General features: G+C 34.8%; 1 protein-coding gene across 1 annotated transcript in view; it reads left to right on the forward strand.

Moving 5' to 3' along the window:
• Vps8 (VPS8 subunit of CORVET complex) overlaps positions 1-12,732 on the forward strand; it is a 252,940-nt gene that overhangs the window by 175,707 nt on the left and 64,501 nt on the right. Inside the window, exons 40-41 of the mRNA XM_027951524.2 lie at positions 7,676-7,757; positions 8,095-8,177. Of these exons, the coding sequence (XP_027807325.1) occupies positions 7,676-7,757; positions 8,095-8,177 (165 nt within the window). The remainder of the gene's footprint in view (positions 1-7,675; positions 7,758-8,094; positions 8,178-12,732) is intronic.

Below are 12,732 nucleotides of genomic sequence, written 5' to 3' on the forward strand. Positions count from 1 at the left end.
TCTCTCCCCTCCTCCTCCTCCTCCTTCTCCTATGAAATATTTCATTGAATATGTTTTGATTTGTTTTAGGGTGGGGCCTTACCAGAGATTGAACTCAGGGCACTCAACTACTGAGCCACATCCCCAGCCCTATTTTGTATTTTAGTTAGAGACAAGATATCACTGAGTTGCTTTTAGCACTTCGCTTTTGCTGAGGCTGGCTTTGAACTCACAATCCTCTTGCCTCACTCAGTCTGAGCCACTGGGATTACAGGTGTGCACCACCACACCTGGCATAATGTATCTTTTTTGATCTGCCTATTTGGAGTTCTATATATATCTCATTCTTGGATTTCCATCTACTTCCTAATATTTGGAAAATATTTCTAATATTATATTATTGAAAAAATTGTGCATTCCTTAAGTGTGTATTTTAGAGCCTTTGTCTACTCTCATGATTCTTAAAATTGGTGTCTTGATGTTATCCCAAATTTCCTGAATATTCTGATCATGGTCTTTTAACATCTTTTCTTTATTGTGGACTTTATTTTCAAGATTATATACTTTGTCTTCAAGGTCTGATAAACCTTTCTTCAAAGTGGATTAATCTATTTATGATGCTTTCCATTGAAGTTTTTAATTTAATTTATTGAGTCTTTTATTTTCAGGATTTTGTTTTGGTTCTTTTTCATAATATTTCTTTATCAAAATGATCATTTACTTCCTGTATTTTCTAATTTTATTTCTTACATCTCCTTTTAGCTTGTTGAACATTTTAACATGAACTTCCTAAATTTTTTTTCCAACATTTCCTCCACTGTGGTATCAATGTAGTTAGTTGGTGAAATGTTGAAGGCTGTTTAGAATGGTTTCTTTCCTTGCTTGTTATACTGCTTATATGTCTACCCATCTGTTGGGTTGATTATCACTTCTTTAATGCAAAGGACTATTTTGTGAGCTTCTTTATCTTAAGAGCCCTGGGCTGGCAAATATCCAGATATTTATACTTTCACTCCATGTATGTCCTCTGCTATTCCTAGTATCAGCACCACTTTGAGAGAAAACACTTAACTCTTTATTGTGATTACTTCAGAGCAAAATTGCAAACTATTCAACCTTATAAAAAAGTGAAAAACTTGTTAATACTGTTCTCCACAGTTCCTTTAAGGCAGGTATAAACTTGTATTAAAGTTTGGGAATAGGTTGAAAAATTAGTTATTAAATATAGTAAATTGCTGTAATATTACATAAGGGCTAAAAGGGGGAGGAGAGAAAAATTGAATACAAGAATGTGATGTTCATCATTATACAAAATATATGTATGAAGATTTGAATTTGGTGTCAACATATCTTATATACAAACAGAGATATGAAAAATTGTGGTATATATGGGTATTAAGAATTGTAATGCAAAAAAAGAGTACATGTATAATGGCATAATTTGGCGTGAACATACTTTATATATGGAGTTACGAAAAATTGTGCTGTATATGGGTAATAATGAGTGTAATGCATTCCACTATTGTCATGTATTTAAAAAATAAATTTAAAAAAGAAGAGAGAAAAAAATAAAAAACAAAAGTTTTAAAAGAATAATAACACCATAATAAAAAGAAGAAAAAGATCAATGTCAGGAGATTAAAGTAGTAGCTGGAATGTAAGAGGGGAAAGAGGGAATAAGTATAAACCTGAGCTAGGAGAACAAAGAATTATTCCAATTAATGTTCTAAAACATTGGAAGAAATACAGTCAAATGAGTTGAGGTCACAATGTTGGGTAATACAGTAATAACTATAAATCAAAATTATGAATAAGAATATGTATGATCAAAGTTGATATTCGAGCTATTTATAGTAAACCATGCCAAGTGAAAATTTTTATTGAGTCTTGGTTTGGATTTCATCAGGATTTGGGACCTTTAGAAGATGTCCATCACCTTTGGCTGTGGTTTCCCCCAAAGGTTCTAGGGCACAAGAGCCACCCTCTACTTTCTATGGATCACCCACCAGCCCGTTCTGGTTCTGGATTGTCAGCCTAGATCCAGAGGCTTGAGGCTGAATTTTCTCAGGGTGTGGTACTTTGTCTGTTGGTTATTTCCATTCTGTTGGCTGTCTACAAGTATGGAACTTCTGTTTGTGGGGTTTCTGTGGGTACTCTATGGCACAGGAACATCCCCACTGACGACACAGATCACCAGGGCACTGTCCCTACTACTGGGTAAAGCAACTCAGTGGTTCACTTGGGTTCTAGTTTTCACTGCCCATGGTTATGAACCATAGGCACCACTTCCCTCTACTGCCTTGGACAGAGGCAGCTGTCCTGCCGGTGGCCAAACTCCCACCCAATGAATCCAGGCACCATTTCTTTCCACTGCCCAGGATAAAGACTGTTTTCCCACCTGGTTTTCAGCACTCACTTCCCACTCCCCAGTGAGTCTGCTCCATCTCTGTCTGAGATCCCCAGGCTTCTACTTCCTGGGGGTGGGTCTACTACACCCTGCTGCCCTTGTTGGGGGGAAGGGGATAGGGTTTTAGCAATGTTCAGCTAACAGCAATCCCTCTACAAGTTCCTTCTAGACAAATTATTGAGACATGTCACAGCTGGGATACTTCTGGTTTAATTTGTTGCTATCTGGAGGTGGGAAGATGCCCTGTTGATTTAATTTCTTTCAGTGTAGCTGATGAGCTGTGAGTTCCACAAAATGGCTGCCACAGCACAGCTTTTTCCAGCACAGCTTTTTCCCCATGATTTGTATTAAACGGCTTGATCTTTTTCAGTGACCCCACTCTGCCCCTGTTGCATTTTTATTTGGTCTGCTTTTCTTTCCGGTGGTTGAGCTTATTTGTTTTTCCTCTTACTCTTTCTCTATAGCCCCTCTCCCCCCCTCCTCTCTGGTCCAAGTTGAGGTTAAGGATCTCTGTCCTTATTTTCTATTTCAGTTTGGGTTTTATAGTATTTATTCTGTCACCTCCCTCTCTGGACAGCTGTTCCTTCACTGCCTCCTTCCTGAGCTATGGAGAGATTGGGGATCACCACCTGCTCTCTTCCTCTAACTTAGGTCCTCTCCTAAACCCTGTCAAAGATTTTTTCAAGGTCATAAGTTATGAAAATTCTTCAGCATATAAATTGTGCATAACAAATACATTTGCCTATAGAATTTTTATTTATAAAAAAATTTATGAAATGATGCATACTTATATTTTAATAGCATGCAAAATAGAAAGTTAAGAGAAGAATGTTTTTTTAAAAAATTATCAATATATTTCAACAATCACTCAGAAATAACCATCATTATCATTTGGTGAACATTACTGTAGATATTTTTTTGTCTGCCAAGGTTGATGTAATTTTAGAAAAAATGAATCAAATAATGTTTGCTTTTAAAAAATATTATAGTCAGTCTTCTCTAGGAAGCTTATATAAAACTGAGGAATTTTTAATTTTCAGATAAATGTTTCTTTACCATATTATCTCTTAATAAGTCTAACATTAAAAAATCTGAATAACTAATAAAGTAATATTATTACACTTTGGTTTTTATTATGTTTACAATGTCAAACCAATAAGGAAATGCACATGAACCAACCCTGCTTCCTAATATCCTCTCTGTCCTCCTAATTTTAATTAGTTTAGTTATTATACCTTATTAAATTTTGTAATACATTCTTTTCTATATACATAATTCTCATAGTTGTTTTGTCTTTATTTAAATGGATTATGGACTTAATACCAGTCCTTTTACCAAGATTTTTCCATTCCTGAGTTTTTATTCTTATTTATCGTTTGGTTGACTGGCTGTATTTGGACACGTTTATATTTTGATAGAGAAACATGAAAGTATAGACACCTTACAGTTTTGTTTATATGCATTTAATGCTAAGCTTTTTTGCGTGTGGTTTTATTTATTTTTAAAAATATTTTCTAATTAGTTATACATGACAAAATTCATTTTGACACATAAATGGAATATAACTTCTCTTTTTCTGGTTGTTCATGATGTAGAGTTACACCTATCGTGTAATCATTTATGCATATAGGGTAATTATGTCTGATTCATTCTACTGTCCTTCCTACCCACCTATCCCCTCCCCTCCCTTCATTCCCCTCTAATCCAGAGTTCTTCTATTCTTCCCCACCCTACCCCCTTATTGTGAAGTAGCATCCACATATCAGAGAAAACATTCAGCCTTTGGTTCTTTGGGATTGGCTTATGTCCACTTTAATGCTAAGCTTTTTAAAAAATGTTTTGTCTATCTCCTCTCAAATATATTTTTGATACCTTTCACTATCTTTTGATAATACCACATGGGAAATTTAAGGAAAAAAGACAATTTTTGCTATCTCTTTAAAATATAATAGTTTAGGTATACTTAAATGAAATAGTCTAGACTCACAGATATTAACAACAGAGTTGAATATCGAAGCCTTACTAGGGATTGTTTTTTCTATAGTTGAACTCTGTAGCTCTTAATCAAAGATGAATTTTTGCCACTTTGATGTTGCAAAAGGAAAATTGTTTGTTATTGTTGTTAAAAAAATATGTCTGAGTTGAAATTTGTTCCTTTTAATAAAGGTGTTAGCTATTAGACCTCTTTCTATTTTTTGAAATGTTCACTTCTCTAAGATTGTTACTAGACCATTTACTGGCTGCATTTAAGAGAAGTCTACCTGTAGGAGAAGTCTGTCCCTCTTCCCTGTTACACACACACCATTCTGTATGCCCACTCCCACTAACAACTGATTTCTGCTTTATTTCTGAACAGATTTAATAACAATACAAAAATTTGAGTTTCATTTTCATGTAAATACCATTTTATGAAAATCTTAGGCTTTTACATATTACTAAATGTTAAGTTTGGGGGATTTTAATGACTGTTTGCTTTGTCTCTATTTATTTATTATTATTATTATTATTTTTTATATTAGAAAAAGTGAGAACAAGAGCTGTTGCAACAGACCAATAGTAACTAGAAAATTTGAGATGTCCAAAGCTTGATAATGATTCCCCACCAAAAGTTTCATAGGAAGATTAGACCCCAGGAAGTTGGGGTCTCAGTTCTTTTCCACAGTAGTGTCTCTAAGCACCTCACCTACCTTTGCTTAGCTGTCTGTGTTGCTACCCCAGTGTCTAGGGACATGTACAACAAAGCCTATGCTTTCATTATGCATGTAATTCTCTGAAAAGAAAACTGTTACATTCTGTGAGAAAGTAATTCAGGTTTAGTTTTATTGTTCTCTCAGGAAATGGAATTTTCTATAATGGAGAGTTATTTTAACTTGTGGGGTTTTAGAGTTATCCAAGTTAACTTTTTTTTTTTTTTTTTTTTTTTTTGGTAGTTGTAGATGAACAGCATGCCTTTATTTGTTTCTTTTTTATGTGGTGGTGCTAAGGATCGAATCCAGTGCCTCATACGTGCTAGTGTCTCACAAATGCTCTGCCACTGAGCTACAGCCCCAGCCCTCCAAGTTAACATTTTAAGAATCAATATTAAAGAGTAAGAGAGATAAAAATATTTAAAGGTTTTTCAGCATATAGTAGTGTTGATGTGGAGATTTAATGGAAGAACAACAACTCCTATTTAGGGCACGAACACATCCCATGGATTTTCTTTAGTTCTACATCATGCTTTCCTATCTGATATTTAGAAAACAGGAATAAGACCTTTAAAAAGATAATTCTTCTAAATTATCTGATTTAAGTAAGAAAATCAAATTTGAAATTGAAATCAAATTTCTTTTTCTTTTTTAAAGAGTGAAAGGAATAGGATTTATTCAATTGTGAAGAGCAGAAAAAGAGCTCTTACAGGAGCAAACCTGATAGGGGTTGCCCAAAAATCAAATTTCTGAACATAATAAATATATGAACCAAAAGGTAAAAATTAGGTATGTCATATATGAAAGGAAAGTGACCTTGACACTCGGGGTGACCAAGATATGTTTATTGCAGTAGAGTCTGATTAACAGGGAAGGAAGAGAACAAGAGAAAGAGATCTAGGAAAGAGAGAGAGGGAAGGAGAGAGCAAAGCAAGAGAGAGAGAGAGTCGGGAAATAGAGAAGAAAGGGAGAAAGAGGGGAGGGGGAGAGTTTTATAGCCAAAATCTAATGGGGTCTCTGGGTCTGCAAGCTGTCTTGTTGGCATACAATGATTGGATCATATAGTAGTTGCTAAGGGTGTCATCTTCTGCCCTCAGGCAGACTAGGCAGGAGCTAGATGTGGGTTTCTGTTGTACCAGACAGTTGGGGGTCTTGGGGGCCGAGTGTTCATCCTTGAGTGGAATTGAGTGTTCAGACTTGAGGCAAACAAGCCATAAGGAACCTGATGGGTGAGGGTCAAGTGTTCAGCTTGCTCCGAAACTAACAATATACCTAATCTGTAGAAGACCACAAAATACACAGAAATAAATGATATATTCTCAAAAACGAGTTAAAATAGGCAACTTAAAAGATAAGTTTAATGAAATTAAGAATAAAATACAGGGTTAAAAGATCATGAGTACTGTTAAAATGAATGAAAATTTACATAAAACAGGGAATTGCCAGTAAAAGTAAGTATGATTAAACTATCATGAATGTAGTAAAAAATGAACAGTATAAAATCCTGGCCTTAACCTCTATTGGGGCAGATAAAGCCTTCCTAGTGGAGATCTTCACACAGTGGGAAAGTCTGCAGGATCCTTAGTAGGTTCCCCTTTCCTTAAACACTCCCATATCTTCATTGCCAGTCAGTTCCGCAGTGGGGGTGTACAGTGTATCCTCGTTTGTAAATAACCTGTCTTGTCTGTCAATACTGACTTTTCCTTATGTCTCCTGGATGTTTGCATCAGTTGGTTGCTCCTAAGATACTGGATTAGGACATTTGTAAATTATTATCCAACAAAAAACATGTTTGAACTGTGAAAATGTATTAGCTTGATTTTTATAGTAAATATTTTCCTGAAGCTTAGGAAAAACAGAATTTGGAATCAGAGGGCTGATTTACTATAGTACAATATTAGGAAAATTACTTAATTTCTATTAACTTCAATTTCTTATCTCAAGTGAAGATAAAACCTACTGCATAAGGTTATTATGAGATTAAAATGACAAAATATACATAAGGCATTTAATATAGTACTTAACAGAATAGCAGTGAATGAATGGTAGATCTATTTGTTTATCTCTTGATAAAGTTGGTAATGCTGACTGAGATAATATTAACTGCTATTTCCTGGTCTGTGAGACTTAGTAAATACAAATAATTCTTGATACAAGAAAACTTTGTATAACCTTTATTCATTTATTGCTTGACATTGCTGAAGAAAACGTGGAAGAGAGTAGCTATGGGGATATTTAGTCCTTTTGGTGGTACATGAAGTTATTCAGGCTTTCTCAGTGATAGATTTATAGAAAAGAAGGTAAGAACCTAACAGAAGCTCTTTCTTGCTTTCTTGATCCTACCCTCTCTAGAGATAACAGAATTGCAATTCCAAGTCTTCCTTATGTTTCCCAAGGCTTCATGCTAAAGATCTTTTTAGCTTTGATCACTGCTTTTAATGTTTTTTCTCTTCCTCATCAAATGTTCCCTCTTCTTTTTCTAACTTTTACCAACAAATGTACACAGAGAGTATATTTCAACCTGCAGAACACTATACTGATACTCATTATTCCAAAAATAACAGAGACTTTGTTTTTTCTTTGGTTTCCTTTGACCTTATAGGCACTCTGGTTTCCATTATTAGAGGCAATGATGGCCCCTCAGAAGCTGTCCAGTTCAACTGCCCCTCCTCTACACTCTGAAGGTAAGTTCATCAGAACCACAGTGACAGAGCCGCCTCTGTCATCACCTAATTTTTATCTACAGAAATTGTCATTATGATATGTTTTCTCAATTTCTTGTTATTTTTCCTTAATGAAACCATATTAAGAATCGATCTTATCTTTCAGGTTTGTTCTTTTTGTTGTGCTAGTTATATAGTTTATCTTTTCAGTGTATCAACAATTTATCTAAAAATATCAAATTGGACTTGGTTGACTAAGTTTTTAAGAAGCTAATATGAGCCCACTATTTTCCTCTGAATCTCAAGGTGAAAACACTTATTCTAAACTAACTTTAATATTGACATTTTGTTACAACAGCTCTGAAGTCTTTGACCATGCAAGTTCTAAACAGCATGGCAGCATTTATTGCGCTTCCATCAATCTTGCAAAGAATATTACAGGTGAGTTAAAGAGGTGGGAGACTAAATGTTGATTGGGTTCTACTAATATTTTACCAGTAAATTAGGCTAATATTTAAAAGGGTCTCAAGCATAATGCAGCCAAATTTCTAACTAGCTAAATATCTAACTTGAATTAATCCTTGAAACTTTTCTGTCATCCCATGGATATGGATGTGCCTGTTATAACTGACCTTCAGTTAAGGTGTGCAGCCTTCAGAAGGTCACTGTTCCCTTGGGATTCATGCACACACATTTCCTATTGCTCTGTCAACTAGGAGAAAATTATGTATTTCCATCTGATTATACTTTTCAGGTTAAAAAAAGATAACCTAAAAATTGTTAATATAGACATTTATTGATCATTGGTTGTTATTTAGATTTTATAACTCATTGTGAAACTATTTTTATATTCAATTCTCATCTCCAGCTCTAAATTCTAGCTGGCTTTTTGTCTTAAATCTTTGTAGGATACATCATTTCTGCCTGTTTCCTTCAGGGGAAAAAAAAACGTGTATCTTCTCAGCTTATTCAAAAAGAGAACACTAAAAATACAGTAAGATATATTTTTAGAAAGACCTGTGAATATTCTTGGAGAAACAGCAGGAATTATACTTAGAGTCCATTTTGTCTTCTCTCACTTTCTGAGTTATAGAGCCCACCTATATATATAAATAAATGTAATATGATGCCATTGGTCTTTATAATTTTCAAATATTTTTCATCTAATCATATTGTCCCCATCAGCTCCCTAGCTCTTTTAGGACTCTCCAAGCTCCACTTCCCATGTGGTGTGAAGCCTCTGGGCAGTGTTTCTTTGTCTATTATGTATCTATAGTGTTTCTTTGTTTATTCTATAAAGACCACTGCATCTATTAATCTCTGTCATCACATAGTACACCGTCATTAAGAACATACATTTACATATATCTCATCAGATCCTTGGCAACTATCAAGTGTTGAAGGCTGAAGTTGTGACTCAGTGGTACAGCACTTGCCTAGCACATGTGGGGCACTGAGTTCGATTCCTAGCACCACATAAAAAAATTAAGTAAACAAAATAAATATACTGTGAACATCTACAACTACAAAAAATGTATTGTATGATTCTTTTTTTTTTTTTTAATATTTATTTTTTAGTTTTCGGCGAACACAACATCTGTGTTTGTATGTGGTGCTGAGGATCGAACCCGGGCCGCATGCATGCCAGGCGAGCGCGCCACCACTTGAGCCACATCCCCAGCCCCTGTATGATTCTTTAATATAGACAACTTCTCATATCCATTTAAAAATATATTAATCATAAAAATTTTAATTACATGTAAAGTAATATCTCCACAAGGCAGGGTATTTTACCAAGGAAATTTAGAAGAAAAGAAATTCTAAAGCCAAAAATAGGTTCTCTCTCAGTATTGTTTTTGTTTGTTTGTTTGTTTTTTGTTTTGTTTTGAGTACTAGGAATTTAACCCAAGGGCAATTAACCACTGATCTACACCCCCAGCCCCTTTTTTTATTTTTATTTTGAGACAGAGTCTCAGTAAGTTGCTTAGGGACTCACTAAGTTGCTAACGCTGGCCTTGAACTTGCAGTTCTCCTTTCTCAGCCTCCCAAGCTGCTGGGATTGCAGGCATTTACCACTGTATCTAGCTCAGTGTATATATTTTGCTTTATGGAGAGCTCTAACCACATATTACCATACATAAATTTTAACAAAAGTAAAATTTTGTATTTCAAGGTTTGCATCTTTTAAGCCTTTTAATATCTGAAAATCTCCACTTTAATTTGAATTATACTGACTTTTATTATAATCATTTTCTTACTTTTAGTGGCTGTTAACTCCTCACTAATCAGGAAAGATGTTATTTCTGTTTTACCTCATTTATCTTACCATAGGTTAAAGAAGTTTTCAAAGTACTTTTTCAGATATCTCATATGAAGCACACCACAATCTTGAGGTAGATGGAACTACTATAACAGTTCCTGCTGACAAAGGAGAAAACTAGAATATAGAGAAGTTAAATATCAGCCTATCTTTAGTGGCAGTTCCTGGACTACCACCAATCCTAATTCATGTTCTTTTCTGTTACATCACTGAAACTTATTTGTTTTGGTCTCTGCTCTTTAAAGGAGCTAGTCATTAATTTTTTAATTATATTTTTCTTTGTCTATTCATTACACAGATAGATGAAAGGCATAGTTCTTACCCCACAGGAGCTTTTATAAGAGACAGGGAATGTTTTGATACATCTATTCATAGGGTTCTAAGCGAGTAATAGTGTTCACCTTTAAGGATTTTCTGCTCTAAATTCCTTGTAACTGCCATGGAAAACTGCCATATCAGTATCTCTACACTCACTCCACATGACAAGACCAGGAGCAGCCATGGGAAAGTGTGACCCTGTCTCCTGGTTCCAACTAGCTGATTTCAGTGTAGCCAATCAGAGTCCTTTTTAGAACTGAACTTGAGAAAGATACCTAAGTCTCTTTGGGGGTTTCTGGATTATTTAGGGTACAAATTTCAGGAACCAACAAGTAATTTCTTTTCTGTTATATGGACTGGAATGTTGAAAAAAGGATAATCACCAGAGAGAAGAATGAAACAGACACAAAGAAGAGAATGAACAGGTGTATAAAAAAGATTCAAAACACACAAACCAGCAGAGGAGACATTACCAGGAGAAGATCTTGATGACCTTAGTACCTCATTCTAGTTCTTAAGACTTACTTGCATTCCTTTGCTTAAACTTGAACCACAATAATGCCTTTACAAAAATTATCTTTTTTGAATCAGTTAGACTGAATTGAATTTCTGAATATATATAACCAAATAAGTACTAGTAAAACTGTATAACTGAAACAGACCAGAGGATTTGAAAAGTTATCCTGGAAGAAAAGAGGTCTTTTAAGAGCCTAAAGGAATCAGAGAAAGAACAGAGATTATTCTAAGCAGAGAGAACTACATTATAAAAACTTTGAGGAGAAAACATGGGGAAGTTGTAATTGTTTAAGTATGCTTGGCACATAGGACAAGAATAAAGAATAATCATGGAACTGAAATTTGCAGAGATAGGCAGAGACTGTGACCTTAATTGCTTTGTGAACCATGATAAGGACTTCGGATTTTATTCTGAATTCAGTAGGTTGTCATCAAGATTTTAAGCAAAGAAATGATAGAATGAGGTTTCTCTTTAGAAAGATCACTCTTGGGGCTGGGGATGTGGCTGGGGCTGGGGATGTGGCTCGGGCAGTAGCGCGATCGCCTGTCATGCGTGCAGTCATGCTTGCGGCCCGGGTTCGATCCTCAGCGCCACATACAAACAAAGATGTTGTGTCCGCCGAGAACTAACTAAATAAATAAATATATATAAAAAAAAGAAAGAAAGATCACTCAGTATGCATTATACAAGATGAATTAGAAGGGATTAAGACTAAAGACCTAAAGATATCTAGAAGGTGGTAGGTACTCAGAGTTTGGGAATTGGATTACAAAGAATGGAGGAGAGAAGGTAGACTTTGAAATCATTTGGGTGATAGAATTCACTGGACTTCGGCTGTTGTAGGAGGACACACAAAAATATAAGGATATAACAAAGAACCTAGTTAAGCTCCCGATTTCATGTCCATATGGCCAACAGTAGTAGGAGAGTATAAGACTGAAGTTTAGCAGAAGAGGCAAGAAGTGGAGATGTATACGTGGAAGTCATCAACATAGATATAGTAGTTAAATACTTGAAACTGGACGAATTTTATGAGAAAATGGGTTAGCAAGGAAAACAGAAGGCCAATGATGGAGTTCTAAGAAATGTCTGAGTCAGGCTCATTTACTTATTTTTATTTCCTATTAGATTATATGGACCTTGAAAGGTAAAACTACACTTTGACTATTGGTCTATCACCAGAACCTTAGCACAGAGGCATCTTGCATATAATAGGTACTAAGTAACTATTTCTAAAATGCATAAAATCAAGGATGAAGGAATTATTCTGGCAAAGATGGAAAAACAGATGCCAAATTGCTGTTCTTCTTGAAACAACCCCAAACTGGACAAAATATATGAAATGGTGATTTTCAAAAACAAAAATAGTGAATATCATACAATAAATGACAGTGATTCTTGAAAAACAGGAAATGAAGTGTGCCCTACTGGTAAGCACTGTGCCCATCTTTAGTAAGTTAATACTTACCATATGATTCAGCTATTAAACTTTTATGTAAATAAAAGCATATATCCAAAAACTTGTATACAAGTTTTCATAGCATATTCATATCTAATAACCCACAACTAGAAATAGTGTAAAACAGTCAAATGAATAAGCACTTATGGTATACCCATAATGATAGAGTGTTGCTTAAAAATAAAAAGAAACTACGTATATACACTACCTCTTAGCTCAGAAAATAGAGAATGGCAGTTATTTAGATGTACAGTTTCTCTGACTCAACTGAAAAAAATCCATTTTTCCAAAATAAAAAGTCACATGATGTCAAATTATAAGAGGTTTTTGAGATCTTCTTGACCTCCAGATTTTATTCAAACTGATGCCTCAGACCTGAATT

This window comes from Marmota flaviventris, chromosome 8, assembly GCF_047511675.1.
Source record: "Marmota flaviventris isolate mMarFla1 chromosome 8, mMarFla1.hap1, whole genome shotgun sequence".
Classification (NCBI taxonomy): domain Eukaryota; kingdom Metazoa; phylum Chordata; class Mammalia; order Rodentia; family Sciuridae; genus Marmota; species Marmota flaviventris.